General features: G+C 38.4%; 3 protein-coding genes across 6 annotated transcripts; all 3 read left to right on the top strand.

Annotated features, from left to right (window-relative positions):
* The first annotated feature begins 1,888 nt into the window (after positions 1-1,888).
* On the top strand, positions 1,889-9,480 carry LOC116287753 (protein XRP2). 2 transcript variants are annotated; one of them, XM_031694444.2, is made up of 11 exons: positions 1,889-2,016; positions 2,112-2,205; positions 3,561-3,678; positions 4,325-4,416; positions 4,819-4,875; positions 5,168-5,283; positions 5,634-5,737; positions 6,029-6,157; positions 6,897-6,974; positions 7,516-7,612; positions 8,019-9,480. In XM_031694444.2, exons 2-11 carry the CDS (start codon positions 2,141-2,143, stop codon positions 8,177-8,179), a joined length of 1,017 nt encoding a protein of 338 aa, XP_031550304.2. In that variant the 5' UTR covers positions 1,889-2,016; positions 2,112-2,140; the 3' UTR covers positions 8,180-9,480. The 2 variants fall into 2 exon arrangements, with proteins under 2 accessions (XP_031550304.2, XP_031550297.2); XM_031694437.2 differs by lacking the exons at positions 1,889-2,016; positions 2,112-2,205 and adding an exon at positions 3,207-3,412.
* Positions 9,481-10,460: 980 nt separating this feature from the next.
* On the top strand, positions 10,461-14,805 carry LOC116287799 (uncharacterized). 2 transcript variants are annotated; one of them, XM_089040629.1, is made up of 6 exons: positions 10,461-10,836; positions 11,072-11,244; positions 11,985-12,177; positions 12,289-12,678; positions 13,231-13,581; positions 14,032-14,805. In XM_089040629.1, exons 1-6 carry the CDS (start codon positions 10,776-10,778, stop codon positions 14,238-14,240), a joined length of 1,377 nt encoding a protein of 458 aa, XP_088896755.1. In that variant the 5' UTR covers positions 10,461-10,775; the 3' UTR covers positions 14,241-14,805. The 2 variants fall into 2 exon arrangements, with proteins under 2 accessions (XP_088896755.1, XP_088896748.1); XM_089040622.1 differs by having other exon boundaries at positions 11,069-11,244.
* Positions 14,806-15,883: 1,078 nt separating this feature from the next.
* On the top strand, positions 15,884-20,813 carry LOC116287729 (uncharacterized). 2 transcript variants are annotated; one of them, XM_031694421.2, is made up of 6 exons: positions 15,884-16,015; positions 16,904-17,073; positions 17,771-17,984; positions 18,275-18,664; positions 19,201-19,566; positions 20,032-20,813. In XM_031694421.2, exons 1-6 carry the CDS (start codon positions 15,958-15,960, stop codon positions 20,238-20,240), a joined length of 1,407 nt encoding a protein of 468 aa, XP_031550281.2. In that variant the 5' UTR covers positions 15,884-15,957; the 3' UTR covers positions 20,241-20,813. The 2 variants fall into 2 exon arrangements, with proteins under 2 accessions (XP_031550281.2, XP_088896742.1); XM_089040616.1 differs by having other exon boundaries at positions 15,888-16,015; positions 17,771-17,963; positions 20,032-20,811.
* The last annotated feature ends 3,110 nt before the right edge of the window (positions 20,814-23,923 follow it).

Raw genomic sequence — 23,923 nt, 5'->3', positions numbered from 1 at the left:
TTTTTGTTTTTTCATGTCGTTGCTGGACCAGCTAATAGGCTGCACAAAATAACTGGTAACGAGAAGAACGCGCGCAGAATCATGGGGCTGTTAGGGGATAACCTGAGTATCAGGCTCTCCATGGGGGGAGGGGGTGGGGAAGAGGGGAAAAGAGAGGCTCCCTCTTCCCTAGAGTGCCTGATAATCAGGTTTATTCATTTGTCGACTTTTTCGTTTTGCAGGTTTTAGTTTTTGAATCGAGTAACCTTTACTTTGATTGTTGGTCTGTTTGGGTCTGTTTTTCAAACAAGACACCCTATAGGCGTTTACTGAGTTGCCTGTATCATGCACAGAAGCCTGGTACAGCTGAAGAAGTTTGAAATGTTAGCCAGAAGTAATGGTACTAAAAGTATTGCCTTATTGTTGCAAATTTAAATCTAATACAAAATGGATTTTTTTAAAAAAGAAAAAAAAAATTTGTGGATAAGATGGGATTCGAACCCACCAAAAGAAATTCAAAAAAAAAAAACGATTCCACTGTGCCATACCCCCGAGACATCCGCAGAGCTGGGGCGTCGTATGGACTTCGGACCTGACGGCGATTAAATCCTTCTGCCCTTGGGTGCACGAATTACGCAAGAAAATGTTCTAGCCGAAGCATCAGGGGAGAGACCAGCCGGCCCCCAGACCATATCGGCTAATCCCTTGCATCTCTGCCACGCACGGAATCGGTTGAAATCATAATGTTAAAAAGTCTAGTCTATTCGTTGCATTGTTTGCACGGCTATTGTTATGCTGATTCACCTGGAACCGTGGTCGAGTGGTTAAATCGTTGTCGTTCAAGATACTGAGTCAAGCTCGCCCGAGGAGGGTTAGCACTTGGATGGGTGACCTAAACATTACACCTACTCACGTTTTTGCTCCTTTTTTCCGGTTTTCTTTTTTCATATTTAAAACAAAAGAGGCAGCAAGTCAAGAATTTCAAGACACTAAATGGCCGGCAGTTCCATAAATTTCTAAAAATCCAGCTCAATCCACAAGATAACACAAACCAAACTTAAAACTCGAACAATTTATATCGCCAAATTTAATATTTAAACATGGCATTTGTTCACTCCCGAGAAGATTTGAAGCCTTATTTTCATAGTAGTTTAAGTTAGAGCTATTAATCTTAAACTCTTTCCTGTATAGAATACTGCTTTGAGAAGCAATATTAAAAATATGAGTAGACAAACAAAAGAAAGATCTCTTCACGGCATCTTGAACTTTCTAGCTTATTTTATACACCCGAGTATTGATGCCTAATCCTGCACTGAACCCTCTTGAAGTTTAGCAACTAACGAAAAAAGAATGTGCGTAGACATATTTTTCCGACACGTGATTCGCAGCCCCACCCACAATCAATCACCTTGATTGGCAACTGTCACTTGAATATAAATCAGACTTTACACAGGATCTCTGTATCATATGTCCGCAAAGGACTCTTGGGTATTGTCGTGAATACCCCTGGATACTATTGCACAATGTTGGCGCGCGTTTTCTGACGCAGGAAAATATAGACACGCAACGCTTTATTAGACTGGGCTGCCACAGGCATCCCAGTAAATAGACGCTATAAAGGAGTAAGTCGAACTGATTATCAATACATATCCTACTGGAATGCACAGCTCAAAAATGGCTATTTCTCACGCGCTCCCAGTGTGAAATATTCTTGCAATATTGTCAAAAGAGGTTTGGTTGTCAAGTTTTAGCTAGAAAATTCGACTCTCAACGCTTTTGTTGACAATTCTTTCATGTTTCCTTTCGAGAGTTTAACCAGCTGCAAAGTGATAAAAATAACATTTAGTTTCTTTAGTTTTTCAGAGCCTGTCATAACCGTTGTCATAGTGTTGCTGTCAGATTCAAATTAAACCCATACAGACAGCCCCACGGTCTAGCACCACTGAAGGCAGTTACATTATCTTGCTCAAATATTTCGAATAATGAAACTCTTATGAAAACTCTTGAAACAGTCTACTTTGAGTTCTCTAGCCTGAGGTGAATAAGAATTATACAAAAGAATATTCGATTTATTCAAATTTGCATCAACCTTACCAAGTTGCATTGAACGTTGATTTATTTAATGAAAACAGCGCCTTGACCGTCGAATAACAACATCTAAATGGCTGATGTTTTTGCGCTTTTACCAGGGGTCCAGTGCCTACGAGGAATACAGCAACCATTCTGGTGAGTTTTATTGCAATAAAGAAAAGAATGATTTAAAAATTAGGAAGTAGATTTATAAACATGTTTGTGCGCTGAACTTTGTGGTGTTACAGGATAGCACCTGTTCCTGCCGGTCCGATTGCTTCGAGGCGAAGTGGGAATCATACTCGATAGAGTGGCTTCAAAATGCTAAAAATCCCTAGTCATTGGAGCTAAAATAAAAGCGATCAATTATATAATGAGAAAATAAAAAAATATTTTTCAACTTAATTACAGATTGAAGCTTGGTTGAATTTTAAATAAAATTGGAATGCATTATCACTAGAAAAGTTTTTTCATTAATCGAGTACCATCTGCTCAATTTAAAGCGCATGCCGCCTCAGCGCCCTTACCGAAAATGTGCAATTTTCCCATAATGCATGCAAGGTACGTACCACGTACTTTTAACCCAAGCTAGGGCTGCGTTCATAATGCATGGGAGAAATGGGGGGGAGGGGGGGGGGGGGCAGGTGAAATCTTTAAATGACAAAAAAATTCTTAAGACCCCCCGTTGAAGTCCCCCAAAAAATAACTATCCCCCCCGGGCAATCTCTCGTAGCTTCTTCTAATAGTTTCGCATCCCCCCCAATTAATTATCTGAAAAAAAAATTCAACCCCCCCCCCCTTCCCCCCCCCCCCCAAGTTTTTACCATTTTCACAGCTATCACTGGGACTTGACTTTTATCAACGTTTTGGTTTTGAAAACGTAAGTCAGATGTGCACCCCCTCTCACACGAGAACCAACAGCTATTACACTGTATATTAACTGATGACGTTGCAAATAAGAAGTAAAATTGAAAAACAGTTCCCGTCATATCCTAATATAATTTCTTTATTTAACAGTGTGTAAAATGAAGCAATAAGATTAATTAACCAATAATAAAAAGTAGTTTATAAATAATAAAATAATAGATAATAAATATTATGCCAACAGTTTCCCGGGTCAACTCCAACCCAGGCTACCAAGCAACGCTCATGTTTGCCATGCCGACTGCTATGCCTGGTTACTGTTACGCTGTCATTAACGTGAAAAGCGCCATTTTATCCCGATTTTTTCGATTTTTCCGATGAAAATCTTCCGAAACCTGCTTCCTTATACCTTTAAATAAGTCTGGGAATACAAAATGGGTTGCTTGCTATCGAAAAAAGGCGAAAAACTAGACGAAGAAGAGCCTGAAGTATTCAGTTGGCAAGTAAACTAACGCTGCTATCATTCAGCAAATAATGCTGCATTTACATTATACTCAAAACAAACTCTTTCTCAGTATCTGTGGTTTAGAAATTCGTATACTTTTAAAAGCAAAAAGGCGTATTTTAAGCGATTTTCTACTCTGCAGGGAAAGGCAGGATCGACCTGACCCAAAGGATTTTACAATCGCTGACTTGAAGGGCGAGACTGCAGGACGAACGCCTGGGAAAGTAAACGGTGAACAGTTTATTATTCGGGATTGCCAGGTGAGTTATATCATCTTGCTCTTATTTACCTTTTAAATCAGCGGAGAGAAGTCTAGATAGACATGTGCTACAGTTTTTAATTAATTTTATATCCTAAAATGAAATACAGTACTGACAATAACATATCCTGTGAAATCATTAGCATATTCTCGAATTTTGGGATACTGTATTTGTCAAAGAATATTGACTGAATGGAAATTTTTTTAAAGCTTACCATAAGTAGTAGGATATTGTAAGCTTAAGCAATTAGCTTTTATTCGTTTTTCACAATATGAACAAAAAATTTCTTGTTTAGTGTTGACGTACAGTATGCTTCTCTTCCCTTCTCTCAGCTGTCTTTCTCCCACCCTCTTTCCTTCCTTAGTATAGTTCTTTCCTTCCTTAGTATAGTTCTTTCCTTCCTTTCTTCCTTTCTTCATTTCCTACTTACTTTCTTTTTGTTTTCTTTCATTTTTTTCATTTTTACTTGTATTTTCTTGCTTTTCTTCCCTCTCAGTTCATTTGTTCATTTCCATTCATCTATCTAGATCTATCCTAGAGTCTATCCCTTTCCTCCACTATCTCATGACAGCACTCCATGTCAGTCACCCTCTGCACCCTGCTCCTGACCCAACAAAATTATGATTTTATTATTTTCCATTTTTAGGATTCCAATATTTATATATATGATCATTCAGCTACGATAACCATTGATGACTGCGTAGGATGTAATATGTTTCTAGGGCCCATCAAAGGAAGGTAATAATGTGCATTTTAGAAGAGATTGAATTTGCGGCAACTTGGCTGCCATTCATTGGGTAACATCACTATGTCTGTGTTATGAAATGAAATGAGCTATCTACCTCGGCTAGCCCTTGTGGTTATTATAGATAGCATGTACCTTTATTTAGGTTTTTAATATAATTTTAATATTTATTTTTACTTGTAAATATTATATAGCACAGCAGGTACTAAATAAACACGATCATTATTATTATTATTATTATTATGTGCGATTTGGGGGTGCAATAATCATTGCTCAAGTCATGCTACAAAAGAGTTAGATGTTCTAAGGAGGCCTTTAGACAACCTTGAATATTGATATTTTTTTCAATTATAAAGATTATCTCAATAATTTGAATTATTCTTTCTCTTCGGCAGTGTTTATTTCAGAGATTGTAAAGACTGTAGAGTAATTGTAGCATGTCAACAATTTAGGTAAGAAAATTATGTATTACATCTCAGCAAGAATAATTCATAATAGGCCATTTCACGGATCCTGTTACTCGACCCTAGCCTCGTCAGCGTGTAATTATTCTTTAGAATTTGACTACAGTCCGCAGTAATGAAAGGAATTTACACATCAACGAACAATTGAAACACTTAAAAATTTCACAGGTTGTAGGTAATCTAAAGAATATATTACAAGCTGACGAGGCTGAGGTTGAGTAACGGCATCCATGAAATGGCCTATTCCATTAACTTAATTAAAGTTCAATTTTGTTTCCAGAACTAGAGATTGCAAGAAAATGGACATCTTCCTTTGCTGTGCTACACAACCTATAATAGAGTCTTCGACAGGAATGAAATTTGCTTGCTTTCAGTATTATTATCCTGAGCTGGAGAGTAAGTTTACCATTTCTTGTCATTGGAAACAAAGTTGACGGTTGTTGTACTCCTTTATACAGTACATGTCCTTCCATTTCTTCCCCCCTCCCTCCCTCTCTCCTCCCTCCCATCCTTTCTTTTTTTCTTCCTAATTTCTTGGTCATTTTCTTTTTTCCTTTTTTGTTTTCTTTCATGATTTGTTTGCATTCTTTATAATATTTTCTGACTTGCTTTCTTCCGTCAATTCCCTCTGCATTTGTTTGTTCATTTTCATACATTTCTCAAGATCCTAGAATCGTAACCCAACTTTCTTAATTGATATACCCATCTACCCCTTGTCATCTCCTGTTACTTATATTTACCACCAGGTCAGTTTGAAGCAGCAGATTTGAGTTTATATAACAACAACTGGAGCAATCTCCATGACTTTACTCCTGCACCAGGAGAGGTAACATGGTCACTACTACCAGAGGTAAGTTGAAATAATATTTGCCATATAATTTACTCCTATCTCCAGAAAATTACAATCCCACGTTATAGGGAGGTATTGTATGGAACAGTATACCCTCCTCAGAATCCCCCCCCCCCCTGAAATTCCAGTCCCCTCCATGGAGAGGTATGGATATTTTCTAGAATTAAACATTATACTCTCCCAAGTTCCTCCCAACCCCTTGGAAATCCCAGTCACCCTTTGTGAGGGAGGTAAGGATATTTTCTGGCTGCACTGCAAGTTGCTTTAAAGACTTTATTGTCTCTTCCATAGGATGCACATGTAGATGACTTTGTCTCAGTCCCTACATCAGACGAGTTCTCCAGCATCAAGGTATCCACAGCAAAGCATGCAAGCATTGTTCCTGTTACTCTGGGAAGCAGAAGGAAGCCTTTTGATGAAGTACGTTGAACTTTTAAAATACTATTTCAGGGGCGCTATTAAGTTTTTAAATGATAGAAGAAGGTCATGAGCTAACCAGAGAGTCTAGTGAACATTTTGCAAATTACTGAGCTATAAGTGGATATAACTAGCTAAAAACTAGTGTGAGTGAAAAGATATAACTAGCTAAAAACTAGTGTGAGTGTAAACTAGTGTAAGTGAAAAGATATAACTAGCTAAAAACTAGTGTGAGTGTAAACTAGTGTAAGTGAAAAGATATAACTAGCTAAAAACTAGTGTGAGTGTAAACTAGTGTAAGTGGTAGTTTAAGCCAGAGAATTTTGCTGATTATACAGAGCTTTCTCAGATCACCAACCCTTAATGAAACCCTTGGTATTTAACAGAGCTACATTGTTGTTATCTCACTTGAGATCATGTGTTTTCCTTTGAATATTGTTTCTTTCTTCACCAGCAGTCCTTAACAAAGTGCATATTAAATATTGCATGAAGCTCAGACAAATAATCTTATTATCAAAGAGAATTATAATTTGAAATAGGAAAAAATTTTGGGCAACCACTCCCCACGTTATCGAAGTAAAATAAATTACCTTTACCTTTTTTTTGAGTGGCAAGTGCACGTCTACTTCTACGCAACCCACAATTTATCTAAATAAATTAAAGTGAATAAGGTCTACTAGTTTACAATTAGACCATGAATCATTTAAAAATACTTTTAAATATTTTGTTTTGTATTTTACAGGTGTGTCTAGTGATATTTTTCCAAAGCTCACAAAGAAAAGAGAAAATTAAAAAGTTTTTGGAAAAAATTAGAGAAAAGGTATGAAATGAAGTTCTGAATATAGAAATAAAAGTAAAATAAAAAGAACTTATAATAAATCTCTTTATTCAAGTCTCTAGTCATTCTAGTGCTTTAACACTTACCTTATTGGGGACACTTGCCGCCACTACATTCATTACTCTCAACTTACATGCTGATTTTTACGAGGGAGGAAACTGTGGAACCAAATATTGAATATTATTTAACAATTATTCGCCGAAGGTGAAGTGATTATCGGGGAATGTTTACTGAGACGTGAGTATTCGAGCGGCGAGGTAAATATTCTCCGATATTCACTGAGCCTGAGGCAAATAATTGTTTTAATATAAATAAACAGGTGATTCTTTCAAAAAAAGAAAAAAAAAAAGATAAAAGGCATTTTTTCCCGGTAACAGCAACAAAGTGGCTGGCTGACATTTTGGATTTTCTCTCGGGGTGATAGTATCGCGTGTTTGTTAACCAATCAGCATGCGAGATTTTCTATAATCACCTGCATATTTTTACTTATGTATATTATTGACTTCCCCTTTTTTCCCTGTAGGAATGCATATTAGTACAGACTAAGGAAGTAAGCATGAAAGCTGATGAAATAGCAAGGGTTACTGGTTCTACAGAGTACAATGATGCAGTAGCTCAAGGTGGGACATTCACTCGTTTTAACAAATAAAACAACTTTGTTCTGTGTTTCATTCAGTAATGGTTCATGGTTTGTTAGAGCACAGAAAAAAGGTTTTATTTGTTTTCTTAAAAAATCTTTTGTACTTTTCAATGCTGTTTTCTTACGCTTCTTTGCAAAGTTGGGCTGTGAGCACATGGTTGGCAACAGCAACCATCGCTCTGTATAAATAGTCCTGTTAGGAAGAGACCTAACAGACTCTACTCACATGTACAGTACTCTCAATGCTAAGTCTGGGAATCAATACCAAGACCCCAGAGGGGAGGGGCAAGTACACTACAAATACACAACCCTTGATTCCCATTGGCAACCTTTTCATTTGTCTTTTCTTTTTTTTCTGTTTTTCACTTTTTTCATTCTGCTCCCAGGACCATTAATTGGTATGGAAGTAAATGGCAGAGATTGTATTCAAAGTTGTGTTGAAGCCTGTGGGAAAGACAACCCTGATATCTACCTGTCATCAAGTCCACAGAAAGCTGCACAAGAGATAGACCAGTTCTATAACTTTGTAGATATGTCCATGAATTAGGCTGAAATACTTGTACAGAATGTGGGCTTTCCTTTATCAGTAGCTTGTGTATGCCAGTTCTATGACTTTGTAATTGGTGAATAGGGGTAGGCAAATCTGTCAATCCATTAACATTAATGCGTCTTATTCTGTCAATCAGCAAAAAGATTGGCAGTTGACTTGTATTTTTGGACTGGTCAACGAAAACAAGCAAAAAATTTCTCACGAGGGTTTAAATTCACAATCCTAACTCTATAATGAGCCAAAACAATAAAAAAGCTGAAAAAGCAAAAATTGAAACCGTTGACCTGTAAAAATGGATAAATTTGTAATTCGCTGTATTTGCACAATCCGCCAATCTGTTAAAATTTTGCTATGAATCCATAATCAGTACTAAATTATTTGCAAAATCTACCGATCCGCAGACCTATTGACTGCACCCTTTGTTAATTATAGATATGTCCTGGCTTGAATCAGACTAGAATACTAGTGAAGAATATTTTAAAAATTCGGCCTGCAGCTCAAATGGTCAATAACCCATGAGTCTAAATAGACCATGAGGGCGAGAGGTCTAATATTGTTTTAATATAAACCTACTGATTGGTGAAGTAAATGAATAATTCAACATAATTTCAAATAATTTTGAAATTAGGCTGAAATTATTTATTTTTTGAGCTGTTCTGGTTTTCAAAACTGGCATTTTTCTCTACTAGTGGTGTAACACTAATAGACAACTAGGAGCTCAGCCAATCAAAGCATAGGAATTGTGAGAGACCATTAAGTAGGTTTATACTATAAAGTCTGACACGAGAGAAAAATGTATTGCTCCTGCAAACAAAACTGCCATGTGAGAAAGAAGGCTGTTTCAACTGTTCAAAAAATATCTTACAAGTGGATTAAAGAAATATATTTTTGAACATGAAGTATTCCCCTTCACAGGTCCCTGCACCATTTTAAATATGGTAACTGTGCCTATGCATGAAAGTGAATGGCAGTGACCTTACAATATTAGAGACCTGGTTTAACACCTTGGACAATTATTCATGTCACCGCCATTCCTGCTTCAAAGCACAGGCATGGTTAAATTTCAAGATGGCACAGGGAACTTGAAGAGGATTATTTTGATCTCCAAATGGCCATGCAAATGTGTTTACCCAGTGACAGAGGACATGAGTGGCAGTCTTTCACCCTCTCCATCATCTGGCTGAGTAACCCAAAGCCAAAAATGGATGTTAGAAACAGGATATATTATGTTCTAAATTATTTATAAATGGAAATGTAGTAAACAAGAAGCTACAAGAAGCTTACTTATCTCCCAGAAAGGAATATGAACAAAAATACCCAAAAATAGTTGACTGTCAATGCCATTCGTTCAACATGACTCGTGATAACTAAAAAAAAATCAGTTCTTGATCTTTTGCAGAATTTCAGCGTAAAGATACTAGTTATGAATATTGAAATAAAAATTATAGAATAAGAGCTGCAAATTCGGTGTAAAAAGGCTCACGATCCACTTAACCGACGTCCATTCCAGTCCATCCATGCACGGTTCCTGATTTTCCAAAATATAAAATCTCCCAAAATTCAGAATTTAAAAGCAAAAATCAAATTTCAGAGGTTGGGCATATTTTTGCTATGCATTAGGATTAACCCTAGTCTTTCAAAAGCTAAAAATTCAACGAAAATTGTTTTGCGATCTGAGGTCCAGTCAATCGATCGCCAAAATTTGGCAGGAAATCGGAGAATTTTTTCAGTTTTTGAATTCGATTATTTGCCATTTGGACCGGCATCAAATATCATGCTAAACTTAAGCTTACAATCATAAAAAACACACATTAAGTTAGATTTTATTTTGGAAAATACAGAATCGTATGAGTCCTCGGATTTGTCAGGGACGGCGGAGCAGATTTTTTTATTGGGGGGGGGGGGGGGGGGGGGGGGGAGGGCTCAATAGTGAAATTGTATGGCAAGGTGGGGGGGCTGAGTTTAGTAAAAATGTATTAAAATTTCACAAAAAGTGGTGGGCTAAGCCCCCCCGGTTACGCCGTCCCTGTTTGTATATTTTTTCTTTTTCTTTTTTCTTTCCCCAATTTATTATTAGCAAACTTGTCTGGCATGTAGCCCTATTACCTGCTAATGGGAAGTAATTTACAAAAACAAAACTTTCTTAGACTTCTCTCACTAGAGTACTAAGTAAAGTCCTTAGTAAAGCTAGCTGTAGTCTCACTCGCACTTTATTAATTATTCACTTTGTTTTTAAGCTTTTCATAAACGTTTTGGTCGCTTATTGGACAGCGACTCTAATATACCCAAAACGTTGTACGAAGAGAGATTCCCTTTGTGGTATTTCATTACAAACAGAGCAAGCTTGAGTTTAGACCAGAATTTTATTGCCTATTTTCGAATTCTCGTACGTTTAGAAGTAAAAACGTTTTCTGACGACAGGAAAAGAAAGGTCTTCGTTCGTCGCGTTAAAGAAAGACAGACGCATTTGACAGAGCGACTCCAAAAATCGAAATACGAGTCTTGCTTTTCATAAACCTTTCGCATCTTGAATATAAATTGTCGTTAGACCAAACACATTCACTCAAGTGGTGTAACTACGAATAACTACACGATGAGGGATCTACGTTGGAAAATGCATTCGATTATTCTTTTTACTTTGAATATGACATCGAGTAAGTATGAAGTACTTTTAAAGAATCTAATTATAGAAATACCGTTGGCATTTTATCTCTCGGTATGTATTGAGCCATATCCTAGCCGATCTCAGTAAGGTTAGTTTTTTAGGGGGGTACGTACTTGAATCAAGTTAATTTTTGAAACAAAGTCGGTTAAAGATCTGTCTGTCCGTCCGTCCGTCTCTCTGCCATCTATCCGCCTATTCACCTATATTATTTCCTCCCCAAGTAGTTGACATCGTTCAAGGAATACCAACCAAGAGCAGCTTCCTGCTTAATGGACTAAAGCGTTTCAGCATGAATCGTCATCACGTGACCAATCCCCGTGGTAAGAAGCAAGCACTATTCTACATCCGGGACACATTAACTTCTTTAGGACTTCATACTTGGACCGAGCAGTTTAAGGTATGGACTTTGCATACTTTGCATACCAGTCCTCAATAGGCCTAGGGGATTTGGGCGTGATGTTTAATTTCAACTTTTTTTTCCTCTTCCTCTTCCTCTTCCTTTGCCCTCTTTTTCCTTCTACTCTCCGACATTCCCTTACTTCTTCCTACTCCTTTTTCTCCTACCCCTCTTCTTACTTGTCCTCTTCCACCTCCTCCAATCTTAGGCTGCGTTCATAATGTATGGCGGGGGGGGCAGGTGAAATTTAGGGGGGATCGGAAAATTTTTTACCAGTAAAATGGGGGGAGGGGGGTGGTTTGAAAAATTTTATCAGAAAATTGGGGGGGATGCAAAATTTTTAGAAGAAGCTACGAGAGATTACCCGGGGGAAAGGGGGGGGGGCGTAAGAATTTTTTTTGTCATTTAAAGATTTCACCTGCCCCCCCCCCCCCCTGCCATACATTATGAACGCAGCCTTACACCTCCTGTCCTTCTTCCTCCTCCTCCTCTACTTCTTCCTCCTACACCTTTTCTTTCCACTCATTCTTTTTCACCTCCTTTTCTTACACCTCCTCTTATTCCTCTCCTCCCTACATCCACCTCTTCCTTCTCTTCTTTCCACTCATCCTCTTTCACCTGCTCCCCTTCTTTTTCCTCCAACTCTACCCTCCTTCACTTTCTCTTCCTTAAGGTGCTATCAAAGTTAAACACAGGCATTTATTCTTGAAACCAGCTAACTTTAACTTGTGTGTTTCAAGGCACCAGGGACACCATGGAATGGTACTAACATCGTGGGTGTGTTGCCCGGTAGGCAGTATAAAACATTATTTGACAGGCTGATTGTGATTGGCTCACACTATGACACCATGCGCAATACGAATGGCGCTGATGACAACGGGTCTGGAGTGGTTGCTATGCTGCAAGTAGCAAGACTGCTGGTAAATACGTCAAGTGAGTTCAATATTTCTCATGGTAGTTTAATAAAGGCTTTTTTTTTTTTGGGATAGGCTGTGGGAGATTTTGAGTTGACAATCTTAACGGCTTGTTTTTTTATCGTCACAGGTAGATGCACTCGTGAATATTCTGTCATGTTTGTCGCCTTTGACTTTGAAGAGTGGGAGAACAGCTCATTACCAGGCTGGGCATGCGATAAACTAGGGTGTGGAAGCCGTGCTTTCATGGCCAACTTTAGTCAGTATTGGAATTCGTCCCCCGATATGTTCTTCGCTCCTTACGGTCAGCTTCAGGGTGCTATTATCATGGACACTATGATGAACTACGACTCCAATCCTAATTCACAAATCGTGCCCCTACATCTGAATACGATTTTCCCCCGGCAGTATAATAGTATAACAGCAAACCAGAACAGGGGTGATTTCTTACTTATTACAGGACGACAGCGAGACGATAAAGAACTGCTTGATACTTTTGAATCCTGTTACAATAGAATAGGTATGTTATATAGACCTCTTGCATTGATTTCCTAGAGGAATTGCTCTGGAGGACGTCAAAACAATAGGCCGTCTTTTCTTATACAAAAAAAGTCCATTGCTTTGTCCCCCAGAACAGTTCCTCTCAGAACTCAGTGCAAGGGGTCCATACAAAATATATACTGAATACAGGGTTCGTGCTACTCCTTAAACTCCTTGAAAACTCCTTGAATTTAATTCACATTTTCAAGGGCACTTGAAAAGCTCCTAAATTTTACAATTTTAGCGAAACTCCTTGAAAAGTCCTTGACTTTTTGCTTTGATCATTACTTGCATGGTTCTCAAATAGATCTAGTCAGAAAGATTGGAAAATCTGAAAGTCGGCCATGTGCAACCATTGTGTAAAACCTTGGCATACTTAGCTGAACATACTCCTTGAAAATTCATTTTTGGGTCCTTGTATACTCCTTGAATAGTCCTTGAATTTTAAGTGGTTACCTTAGCACGAACCCTGTGACACGCGGTTGTACATGTTGCTGATACTCTTTTTTCTTATACTACGCGTTATCATAAGACATTTCTTTAGCAATTACGGGCAGAGAACGGAGTGACAAGTACAAGCTGCAAGTTTTTCCACTTCCTTTTCATGGACCGCCAAGCAAACTTCCTGAAAGAGATAAAAGTAGTATACGCCCTTTCCTCAGGAGCGATCACGTCAGTTTCTGGAACAAACTTACATCCAACAGAGCTATCTTCTTGAGCGATACGGCAAACATGAGAAGTTACATGAGAACCTGTTATCACCAACTCTGCGATAGCTTGAGTCACGTGACCGATGACGTCCTTGGATTCTTGTCCAAGTCATGTGACACTATTGTCATGACAACCAATGCTTTAACTAAGACCAGAAATTCATCATCTGAAGGTAAGATATGATTTAGCTGATGGCCTAATATTTTACGGGTCACGTAGTTCTCGATAAAGGTGCATTTAAGCGCTTGAATTCAAGGCTTACACGTACCACACACGTAACTTAACTTAGCCAATATTATTGTGTACCAGTCTCCACGCGGCCCCTACCGCTAGGACATTTTCCTAATGTAGAATTTAGCACTTTTCCCCGGTTCCCTGGGGAGAATATTATTGTTAAAACTTCTTGGTGTTCCTTTTTCCTCCGACAATGTGGCTTCATAGAACACAGTCTTCAAAATAAGATATCGCCGGCTACTGTTAAAATCCCCGCTATAGATGGCCTCTTTTTTTAAGGACTGGACTTTAAATTCCTTGCCCCGGCTGTCCCGTGGATTGTGCAGCGGGGTTTTCAATTGATTAAGGCTTATATAACGACATTATTTTGTCTTTTTTTACCGTTTAGGCTTGACTTCTGGAACAATTGCGAAAATAGTAGTAGCCGGTATCTGTACTTTCATTGGTTTCGTTATTGTTACGGTGGCGAAATCTACTTACTGTCGAAGGCGATCCAGTGATTCAGATGTTCTGGTTGACGGTGATCAGCTGGAAGAAGTCAGCCTTGACTTTACATCCCCTGAACCAGAAAGTTGTGAGGACCAATCGTCTGTGTAGAAGCCTGATAGGACTTGGACGAAACATTGTCTTGCCTCTCAAGAAACAAACGACCTTCACCTTCAAATTTTATCGATGCCCTGAAGCTACCTCTGCACAGATCGAATCGGAATTTAGATAATTTTGTGTTTTAAATATAGCGGCAGTGAGAGTGTAGTGTGTGACATCATAGTCAATAGCCATATGAAATAACTATGGTGGCATACCTAAACAGTAGCCCCTGGCTAGGGAGACTCGGAAACGTCGACTCCCCGTGTAAACCGCTCATTAGAGTCTGTCATACCGAAAGGGGATCAAAACATAGCATTTTGTGATCAAATTTTGTGTTATTTTTTCTTAGTCGAGAGTTAGTTATGCATATTTCCCGATACGCTGTAAGATGGGCCATATCGTGCGCCATCGACCAGGTTTCGTACTCAAATTTAAATTAGGTAAAGGAGGTAAATTTTGAATTCAAAATATCTATTTTTTTCAAATTAGAGTCAGGATTTTTTTACCTGGCGGACCCTATGTAATAGGAACCCAACCACCGTATTAAAAGAAAATAACTTTTGCTATATCAAAATCGCGACGTATTTTGCCTTTAGAAAATAAGCTTGATGTTAGAGTATAGTGCATCTATTCTAGAGATTCTAGTGCAAACACTTTTTGTAATCTTTTTATTACGATTTAATGGCATCACATTCCTTCTCGTAAGTCAGTTCGAACTTATTTAGCAAGTAAAACGATATACCAGCACAAGCTACCCTGCACTATAATTTTGATCGCATCAAAAGAAAATTATCGGTTTCGGCACAGTTCGCTGATTTCAAGCCGAGAGAGGCTGGGACCTCAGGTATTGTTTTTTTCGGAGGGAAGTGACATGAGTTAAAAATAAAACCGCGTATTACAATCTTTCTGTCACCGCAAACTCTAAACAAATTCTGATCTATATTTTTCTGGAATTTCCTCTAGAATCTTTTTTATTTCCTCATTACTTAATCTTCTTTCCTCTTTCTCGTCAGTGACACTCATTTTCTTTAAAAGCAAATATATAATACATGAGCGTGACTGGGGAATGTGAGTACCGTATTTACTCGAATAGGGCGGTTTTCGTATGACTGTGAAAAGCTCACGGCACGAACACGGTCGTGACACAGCAAGGGATGCGCTAGACCAATCACATTGCACGAGAATTTATTCTCCATCCAATCAAATACCCGGAACACGGCACAAACACGGCACGGACACGGTCACGCCAAGATCAAGGCACTTTTAGACCAATCATATTGCGGGTGGAAAAAATCAGCCAATTAAAATTCTAGAAAGTATCACGGTCACGGCACGTCACACTTACGGCACTGAACTTTTCACAGTCATACGAAAACTGCGCTAAGCGCCTCCCCCGAATAAGCGCCTCACATTTCTTCTCGTTATAGTATACTAATACCGGTACTGTCGTAGTAGTATGACATTGATATAAAAGAAAAGCATAGTTTGGCAGTCGTGTACTTGTTTCCTCCCATTGAATAAGCGCCTCCCGCGAATAAGCGATCCGTTTTATAGACGTAAAAAATGTAATAAGCGCCGGTGCGCTTATTCGAGTAAATACGGTACTGCCCATCACGAGCCAAGATACGAACGCGTAAGACTGAAACGAGACTCATTTCTCGAAAGTCGTTGCATTTCTTGATCGAAATAGACGCGGGCTCTGCTTCAGCGCTGGAAAGACATCGTAATGGATCTGCGTTGGAGATTTTCTTCGATATTTCTTCGTACTTTGTTCCTGACAACGAGTAAGTAATTGATTTAGTTGCATTCTGTACGTAAAAAAAGAAATATATATAAATCAGGTTATTAAAATCCGAGTGAAAACAAGTATGTCCCGTTTTCTTCTCAAACAAATAAAGGAACGTGGGTGGCTGATTGATAACAGTCATTTTGTGTTCGTGAATATTGTAGGCACCAGTATTTTAATTAAATAAAATACTGGTAGTATATGCATTAGTTTAGAAAATTATTAAAAGCGATATCACTCATGACACTACCATTATACACGAGTGCTTTTGTTTAGTTGTTATCATGTTAATATTAGGCAGATTAAGATTCCCACGTTTTGACCACGTTTCACTACAATTCACTTAACCTTTTGCAAACCTTCCCGACAAAGACACATATTCTTCTTTTTATCTACTACTTGGAGATTTTTTCGATTCCTTTTCACTAATTTCAAAGAATTTTTTAATGGTCAACTGACGTTTCACGTTTGCCGTAAACGAGAAGCTTTTAAAATCTCTCTATTGTAACCACTTAGCGTTTCTGAACGTTTGGCCTCTGAATAAAAGCCAATTTAATAATTATTTACTTATATTAAAAGCTTCTTTGTATTGATATTCCACTGGAAAGCACACTATTTTACACGGCCTATTCCAAAAATCGTTGTCAGTACAAAAGAAACAAACCAAGACTTAAACGATCTAATGAATGCTGATCTGTCTCAGTTGTAATTTATTCACGAGACAAAATTTCTATACAAACAATGTCATCCGATCCGTCAAGTCTTTCTATCATACTTATATAAGCATACATTTATGCATTGGTATATCAATTTTGGCTGGCCGTTCTTCTCTCTGCCATATTTATTCAGGTTTATTCATCCAATTATGTTATTTTTCTTCGAGTAGTTGACATTGTTCATGGTTCATCAACCAACAATATCCTGCTAAATGACCTGAAACATTTCGACATGAATCGTCATCACAAGATCAATCCTTATGGTAAACAACTGGCGCAAGACTACATCAAGAACACATTAACTTCTTTAGGACTTCATACTTGGACTGAACAGTTTAAGGTATGGGTATATTATGCTACACTAAAGTATATAAGTTGGATCATACTCCTCCTTTTAAACCTCCTTTCTCATCTACCTCTTCTTCTTGTTCTTCTTCTTCTTGTTCTTCTTCTTCGTGTTCTTCTTCTTCGTGTTCTTCTTCCTTCTCCTCTTCCTCCTCCTTCTACTCCTCCCCTCACTCTTCTTACTCTTCGTCTTACCCCTCCTCTCCTTCTTCCTCCTCCTCTTCCTTGTCTTCCCACTCCTCCTCTTAAACGCCCTCCTTATCTTCTTCCATTTCCTCCTACCTGCACTACCCGTATAGTTTAAGGTATACTACACTAAAGTATAAACGTTTTAATTCTATTTGTTAAGCTTTACCTCTATAAGTAAGTTATATATTTAATTTTCAATGGACAATAATTGCAAGTTACTAAAGGCAATGACACATGGTCTGGAAAATAGTGCATAAGCTCTATTTTATATCTCCTAGTTCCTCTTCCCTCCTCCTTCTCCTTTTCTTACACCTTCTCCTCTTATTCCTCTCCTCCCTACATCCACCTCTTTCTTCTCTTCTTTCCACTTACCTCTTTCACCTCCTCCCCTTCTTTTTCCTCCAACTCTACCCTCCTTCACTTCCTTTTCCTTAAGGTGCTATCAAAGTTAAACACAGTCATTTATTCTTGAAACCAGCTAACTTTAACTTGTGTGTTTCAAGGCACCAGGGACACCATGGAACGGTACTAACATCGTGGGTGTGTTGCCCGGTAGGCAGTATAAAAAAAGATACGACAGGCTGATTCTGATTGGCGCACACTATGACACTGTGCGCACTACAAAAGGCGTTGACGACAACGGCTCAGGCGTTGTTGCTATGCTGCAAGTAGCAAGAATACTGTCTAAAGATTCAAGTGAGTTCAATATTTCTCAAGGTGGGTTGCACTGCTTCTAATAACCACGCGCGATTCATACAATACGATAGCAACAAAATAAGGTTTTAAAGTATTTCTGTGACAACGTCGGAATACGCATATTATCCAAGGGTATGTGACTATATTATGTCATGGAAACGCCTTGATTAACGTCTACTAAAACCAACATCGCTTGCGAGGACGATTTCGCGCGTGCTATCGAGAAGCACTTAAAAATAAGTTCTTTTGTAAGAAAGGATAATTCGCAATGCGCATAGCATTTTTTAAACCAATTTTCTTTTCCGTCACAGGTAGATGCACTCGTGAATATTCTGTCATGTTTGTCGCCTTTGACTTTGAAGAGTGGGAGAACAGCTCATTACCAGGCTGGGCATGCGATAAACTAGGGTGTGGAAGCCGTGCTTTCATGGCCAACTTTAGTCAGTATTGGAATTCGTCCCCCGATATGTTCTTCGCTCCTTACGGTCAGCTTCAGGGTGCTATTATCATGGACACTATGATGAACTACGACTCAACTCCTAATTCACAAATCGTACCCCTACAACTGAAGACGATTTTTCCCAAGCAGTATAAAAGTATAATTGGAAACAAGAAGAGGGGTGATTTCTTACTTATTACAGGACGACAGCGAGACGATAAAGAACTGCTTGATACTTTTGAATCCTGTTACAATAGAATAGGTATGTTATATAGACCTCTTGCATTGATTTCCTAGAGGAATTGCTCTGGAGGACGTCAAAATAATAGGCCGTCTTTTCTTATACAAAAAAAGTCCATTTCTTTGTCCCCCAGAACAGTTCCTCTCAGAACTCATACAAAATGTATACTGAAAATTAGGTTCGTGCTACTCCTTAAACTCTTTGAAAACTCCTTGAATTTAATTTACGTTTTCAAGGGCACTTGAAAAGCTCTTGAATTTTACAATTTTAGCGAAACTCCTTGAAAAGTCCTTGAACTTTTGCTTTGATCAGTTACTTGCATGGTTCTCAAATAGATCTAGTCAGAAAGATTGGAAAATCTGAAAGTCGGTCATGTGCAACCACCGTGTAAAACCTTGGCATACTTAGCTGAACATACTCCTTGAAAATTCATTTTTGGGTCCTTGTATACTCCTTGAATAGTCCTTGAATTTTAAGTGGTTACCTTAGCACGAATCCTGTGACACGTTGTACATGTTGCTGATACTCTTTTTTCTTATACTACGCGTTATCATAAGGCATTTCTTTAGCAATTACGGGCAGAGAACGGAGTGACAAGTACAAGCTTCAAGTTTTTCCACTTCCTTTTCATGGACTGACAATCGATATTCCTGAACACGTCCTTCCTTATTTGTCCCCGTTCCTCAGGAGCGATCACGTCAGTTTCTGGAACAAAATTACATCCAACAGAGCCATCTTCTTGAGCGATACGGCAAACATGAGAAGCTACATGAGAACCTGTTATCACCAACTCTGCGATAGCTTGAGTCACGTGACCGATGACGTCCTTGGATTCTTGTCCAAGTCATGTGACACTATTGTCATGACAACCAATGTTCTAACTAAGACCAGATGTAGTAGTGGCAGAAATTCATCATCTGAAGGTATGATATGTTTTAGCTAATGGCCTAATATGTCACGTAGTTCTCGATAAAGGTGCATTTAAGCGCTTGAATTCAAGGCTTACACGTACTACACACGTAACTTAACTTAGCCAATATTATTGTGTACCACTCTCCACGCAGCCCCGAGCGCTAGGATATTTTCCTAAAGTTGAATTTAGCACTTTTCCCCGGTTCCCTGGGGGAAATATTATTGTTAAAACTTCTTGGTGTTCCTTTTTCCCCCGACAATGTGGCTTCATCTATATCTTTCACGGGATTAAGTCATAACTAGAACACAGTCCTCAAAATAAGATATCGCCGGCTATTGTTAAAATCCCCGCTATAGATGGCCGGCCTCTTTCTTAAGGACTTCCTTTTCCCGGCTGTCCCGTGGATTGTGCAGCGGGGTTTTCAATTGATTAAGGCTTATATAACGACATTATTTTGTCTTTTTTTACCGTTTAGGCTTGACTTCTGGAACAATTGCAAAAATAGTCGTAGCCGGTATCTGTACTTTCATTGGTTTCGTTATTGTTACGGTGGCGAAATCTACTTACTGTCGAAGGCGATCCAGTGATTCAGATGTTCTGGTTGACGGTGATCAGCTGGAAGAAGTCAGCCTTGACTTTACATCCCCTGAACCAGAAAGTTGTGAGAACCAATCGTCTGTGTAGAAGCCTGATAGGACTTGGACGAAACATTGTCTTGCCTCTCAAGAAACAAACGACCTTCACCTTCAAATTTTATCGATGCCCTGAAGCTACCTCTGCACAGATCGAATCGGAATTTAGATAATTTTGTGTTTTAAATATAGCGGCAGTGAGAGTGTAGTGTGTGACATCATAGTCAATAGCCATATGAAATAACTATGGTGGCATACCTAAACAGTAGCCCCTGGCTAGGGAGACTCGGAAACGTCGACTCCCCGTGTAAACCGCTCATTAGAGTCTGTCATACCGAAAGGGGATCAAAACATAGCATTTTGTGATCAAATTTTGTGTTATTTTTTCTTAGTCGAGAGTTAGTTATGCATGTTTCCCGATACGCTGTAAGATGGGCCATATCGTGCGCCATCGCCCAGGTTTTGTAGCAACTTGAATTTAGAGGTAAATTTTGAATTCAAAATATCTATTTTTTCAAATTAGAGTCAGGATTTTTTTACCTGGCGGACCCTATGTAATAGGCACCCAACCACCGTATTAAAAGAAAATAACTTTTGCTATATCAAAATCGCGATTTTTTTTTTGCCTTTAGAAAATAAGCTTGATGTTAGAGTATAGTGCATCTATTCTAGAGATTCTAGTGCAAACACTTTTTGTAATCTTTTTATTACGATTTAATGGTATCACATTCCTTCTCGTAAGTCAGTTCGAACTTATTTAGCAAGTTAAACGTTATACCAGGACAAGCTACCCTTAGTCTCCCTCGCATCCGTGACGACCGACACTAAAAACGGATGCGAGTGTGACGTGGGATATTTTTCCCGATGACTGGGATGGGGCGGACTAGCTCGTCCCACCGTACACACACGTAGACTTTTATGGATTTTCTGGTCTTTTATTCGCTTGGTTGTTTTCTTCACTCTTCTACTCTTAGTGTGAATTTGAACACGAACTCGAACTCAAAAACAACTAACTCTTAGTGTGTGCTACAAGCACTTAAGTATTATTTGTGGTCTATAGAAAGTGATGTCAAGCCGATAATGACCTGACGCTAACTGTGATTGGTCAATGCGACTCAGAGGAGTTAATGAGCTAGTTCCCAATTCCCGAGGAGGAATTTGAACTAACCCAAATTCCTATGATTTACTCAACTCTAAATCGCATAGATCATACAGTAGTCGTTATACACTTAACTTAACTAATTACCACTTGAAGGTGATTCAAGTTTGAAACAAAAATGAAGGAGATTATTGAGACTAAAGTTGGGGCGTCAATAGATTGTTGACACACCCGATTATGCAGTACTATCAGAGAACAAAAGCTTTAGAGATGTCAAAAGTGAATAGAATGTTTGCTCAGATGGCCAACAACTCCACGTGCTGAGCTGTCGACCTTAACCTCAAGCAAACCATTAGACCTTTTGCATATAAGACATGTGTCCCGTGTCCCGAAATGTCTCACTTATACCCGGGCATTGTTATTCAGGCACGCGGAAATGAGTATATTCCTCTTACTAGCGGTTTTCATGTCCAAACAATCATTAAAAACAATATGGACTACTTCGACGATACTGCGGCCATTGTGTTAAGGGGCACTTATAAAAAAATTAGCTTGTTTTACAGTTATGGAGTCGATTAGCATTCAATAGATATTTAACGAACACGAAATGGTTTCAAGTCGAGGCTGGCCTTGATAAAGAAAAGAATCAAGGACCGCCTCCATTTCAAGCGAATTGGTGAAAGGTTTATTCATCGCGAGAGACGTTTTTGGGATATGAATTTGCACGATGAATGTGAAATGATACCAAAATACCATTTACAACCTGCACTTTTGCGATAAGGCGATCATCTTCAATCGCAATGCATTATGGGGTGTCCAGGGGCAAAGCAAAACAAAAATGTCGCATGCCTGTTATAAAGAAAGTTTTGTGTATTTTGTAAGTGCCTCCAATTCATTGTTGTTAATTTGTCTCTTCATTTACCATTAATTTGTGTTGCTAATGGAATGCTAATGGTCGCCAATACTATAAAAAATCTTATGGTATTTATATTGTTATTTACATTTTATCTAGCTCGAGCTCATTTGTAAAAATCCTTACGAAACGTTTTACGGATATGATGGAAATACTCTACTAGATCTTTGTTTTAAACATTGATTTCTTCGTAACAAAATATCAAAATTTCTTTTGCTTTTAATTTTTCTTACGCAATACATGCACGATTTCAGCTTCCTTTATGGTCCAATTTCATTTAAATTATACTCGACTAAGTGTCTTTTATACGCCAACTGTATCTATAAAATATCGTTCGGAAAAAATATCTTAAAAAATCGTATCTTAAAAATAGAAAAACGAAAAAACAAATGAAACATGTATAAAGGTATCAGTAGACCTTTATCAATAGACCAGTGGTTTCAATAAACAGACTAGTCGTGAAACCAGCCTAAGTATGTAGATGGCCAGGAGTTTAAGCTACCAAATGGAATAATATTCCAAAATTTTACCGAGAGGAAATAGAAACTAGTAAGGTCTACTGATACCTTATTCAGAATCTGAAAGATTTTGCCACTTGGCGACAGCTTTCTTATGGGCGTCGCGGCGGCTGATTTGACGCTGTCCATCATGCCTGGAAGCATGTCCAGGACGCTATCAATCTTCGACTTTTTGGTGTCCTTCTTATACTAAAAAGTTTGAGTGACCCCAGTCACCATTGTTATTTATTTATCAAAGATATGCCACCACCGTTTCCTTTTTTTCTTTGGTCAAATTCCAGTGACTGTTCTGACATTATACCAAATTCTGAATTATAAACAATACCCAGTTTTTTCCTTTGAAATTTTTAGCATGGCTTCAGTGTTTCATAACAATGCTAGTCTTTCAGGTTTTTGGCCGTGATGAATATCCATTTGACGTCCTGGATTGTTTGGGTGTCTTTGGTCCCGAAATGAACGGTGGTAGAGATTATTACAGTGTCCTTATAAACTCGCCACGAATACTGAATTTTGGTATCTAACCGGGGAAACTATAGAAACATTTGAAGAAATCGTGATAAGGATGAGAATACCGATACTGAACTTTCAACGTCGTAATGCTGCTGCTCGCGTGCGAATTCAACGCCTAACTATACGAAACAGAAGACGAAGATTTCTAATGAATTAACATTATTGAAACTTTCGTTGTGACAAGGAATAAAAACGAATCCAATCAATGAGTCGCCAACTCATCACTATTCTTCCTCCATTCATTCGTCCATTAAAAACAAAACAAAAGAAGAATATTCCCTCCCACCTCACCCAAATAAAAGAACCGTTAATTTGTATAGTAAGACTGCTCATCAACAATGGCATGTATTCATAGGGTGATAATGATGCTTTTAGAACCCTCATTATCTTATCACGGTGCTTGATAAGTGGGACGTCTTGGTACAACGGACACGTGTCTTATATGCAAAAGGTCTATTAGGACTGACATTTTGGTTCCGAGAACACGTTTCTTGCTTACCGATCAATTGATTCTGTTTAACTTTGACACGCGTTTCTGTTCTCCCTTGCGACATGTGGAACCAAAATGTCGAGCCTATTCATGTAATCCTAGAAACAACACTCAGAGCAAATAGACCTACTTTTTTTAATTGATTAATTGATTCCTACTTAAGTTTCGTGCTTGATAATCTGTTTTCTATGATGATCTACAATAA

The sequence above is a fragment of the Actinia tenebrosa genome, unplaced genomic scaffold (genome assembly GCF_029948245.1).
Source record: "Actinia tenebrosa isolate PJP-AT-01 unplaced genomic scaffold, QUT_ActTen_1.0 PGA_scaffold0__85_contigs__length_37466705, whole genome shotgun sequence".
Classification (NCBI taxonomy): Eukaryota; Metazoa; Cnidaria; class Anthozoa; order Actiniaria; family Actiniidae; genus Actinia; species Actinia tenebrosa.
This window is presented reverse-complemented; position numbering and strand designations above follow the sequence as displayed.

What these genes read in the sequence shown, in the direction of transcription:
- LOC116287753 (XM_031694444.2), top strand. Translation starts at nt 2,141, where the DNA reads ATGGCTGATGTTTTTGCGCTTTTACCAGGGGTCCAGTGCCTACGAGGA. An exon ending in GGAATACAGCAACCATTCTG is followed by an intron (nt 2,206 to 3,560) that starts GTGAGTTTTATT and finishes TCTACTCTGCAG; the next exon opens with GGAAAGGCAGGATCGACCTG. An exon ending in CAATGATGCAGTAGCTCAAG is followed by an intron (nt 7,613 to 8,018) that starts GTGGGACATTCA and finishes TTCTGCTCCCAG; the next exon opens with GACCATTAATTGGTATGGAA.
- LOC116287729 (XM_031694421.2), top strand. Translation starts at nt 15,958, where the DNA reads ATGGATCTGCGTTGGAGATTTTCTTCGATATTTCTTCGTACTTTGTTC. An exon ending in TACTTTGTTCCTGACAACGA is followed by an intron (nt 16,016 to 16,903) that starts GTAAGTAATTGA and finishes TTCTTCGAGTAG; the next exon opens with TTGACATTGTTCATGGTTCA. An exon ending in TGAGTTCAATATTTCTCAAG is followed by an intron (nt 17,985 to 18,274) that starts GTGGGTTGCACT and finishes TTTCCGTCACAG; the next exon opens with GTAGATGCACTCGTGAATAT.
- LOC116287799 (XM_089040622.1), top strand. Translation starts at nt 10,776, where the DNA reads ATGAGGGATCTACGTTGGAAAATGCATTCGATTATTCTTTTTACTTTG. An exon ending in CTTGGACCGAGCAGTTTAAG is followed by an intron (nt 11,245 to 11,984) that starts GTATGGACTTTG and finishes GTGTGTTTCAAG; the next exon opens with GCACCAGGGACACCATGGAA. An exon ending in ACTGCTGGTAAATACGTCAA is followed by an intron (nt 12,178 to 12,288) that starts GTGAGTTCAATA and finishes TTATCGTCACAG; the next exon opens with GTAGATGCACTCGTGAATAT.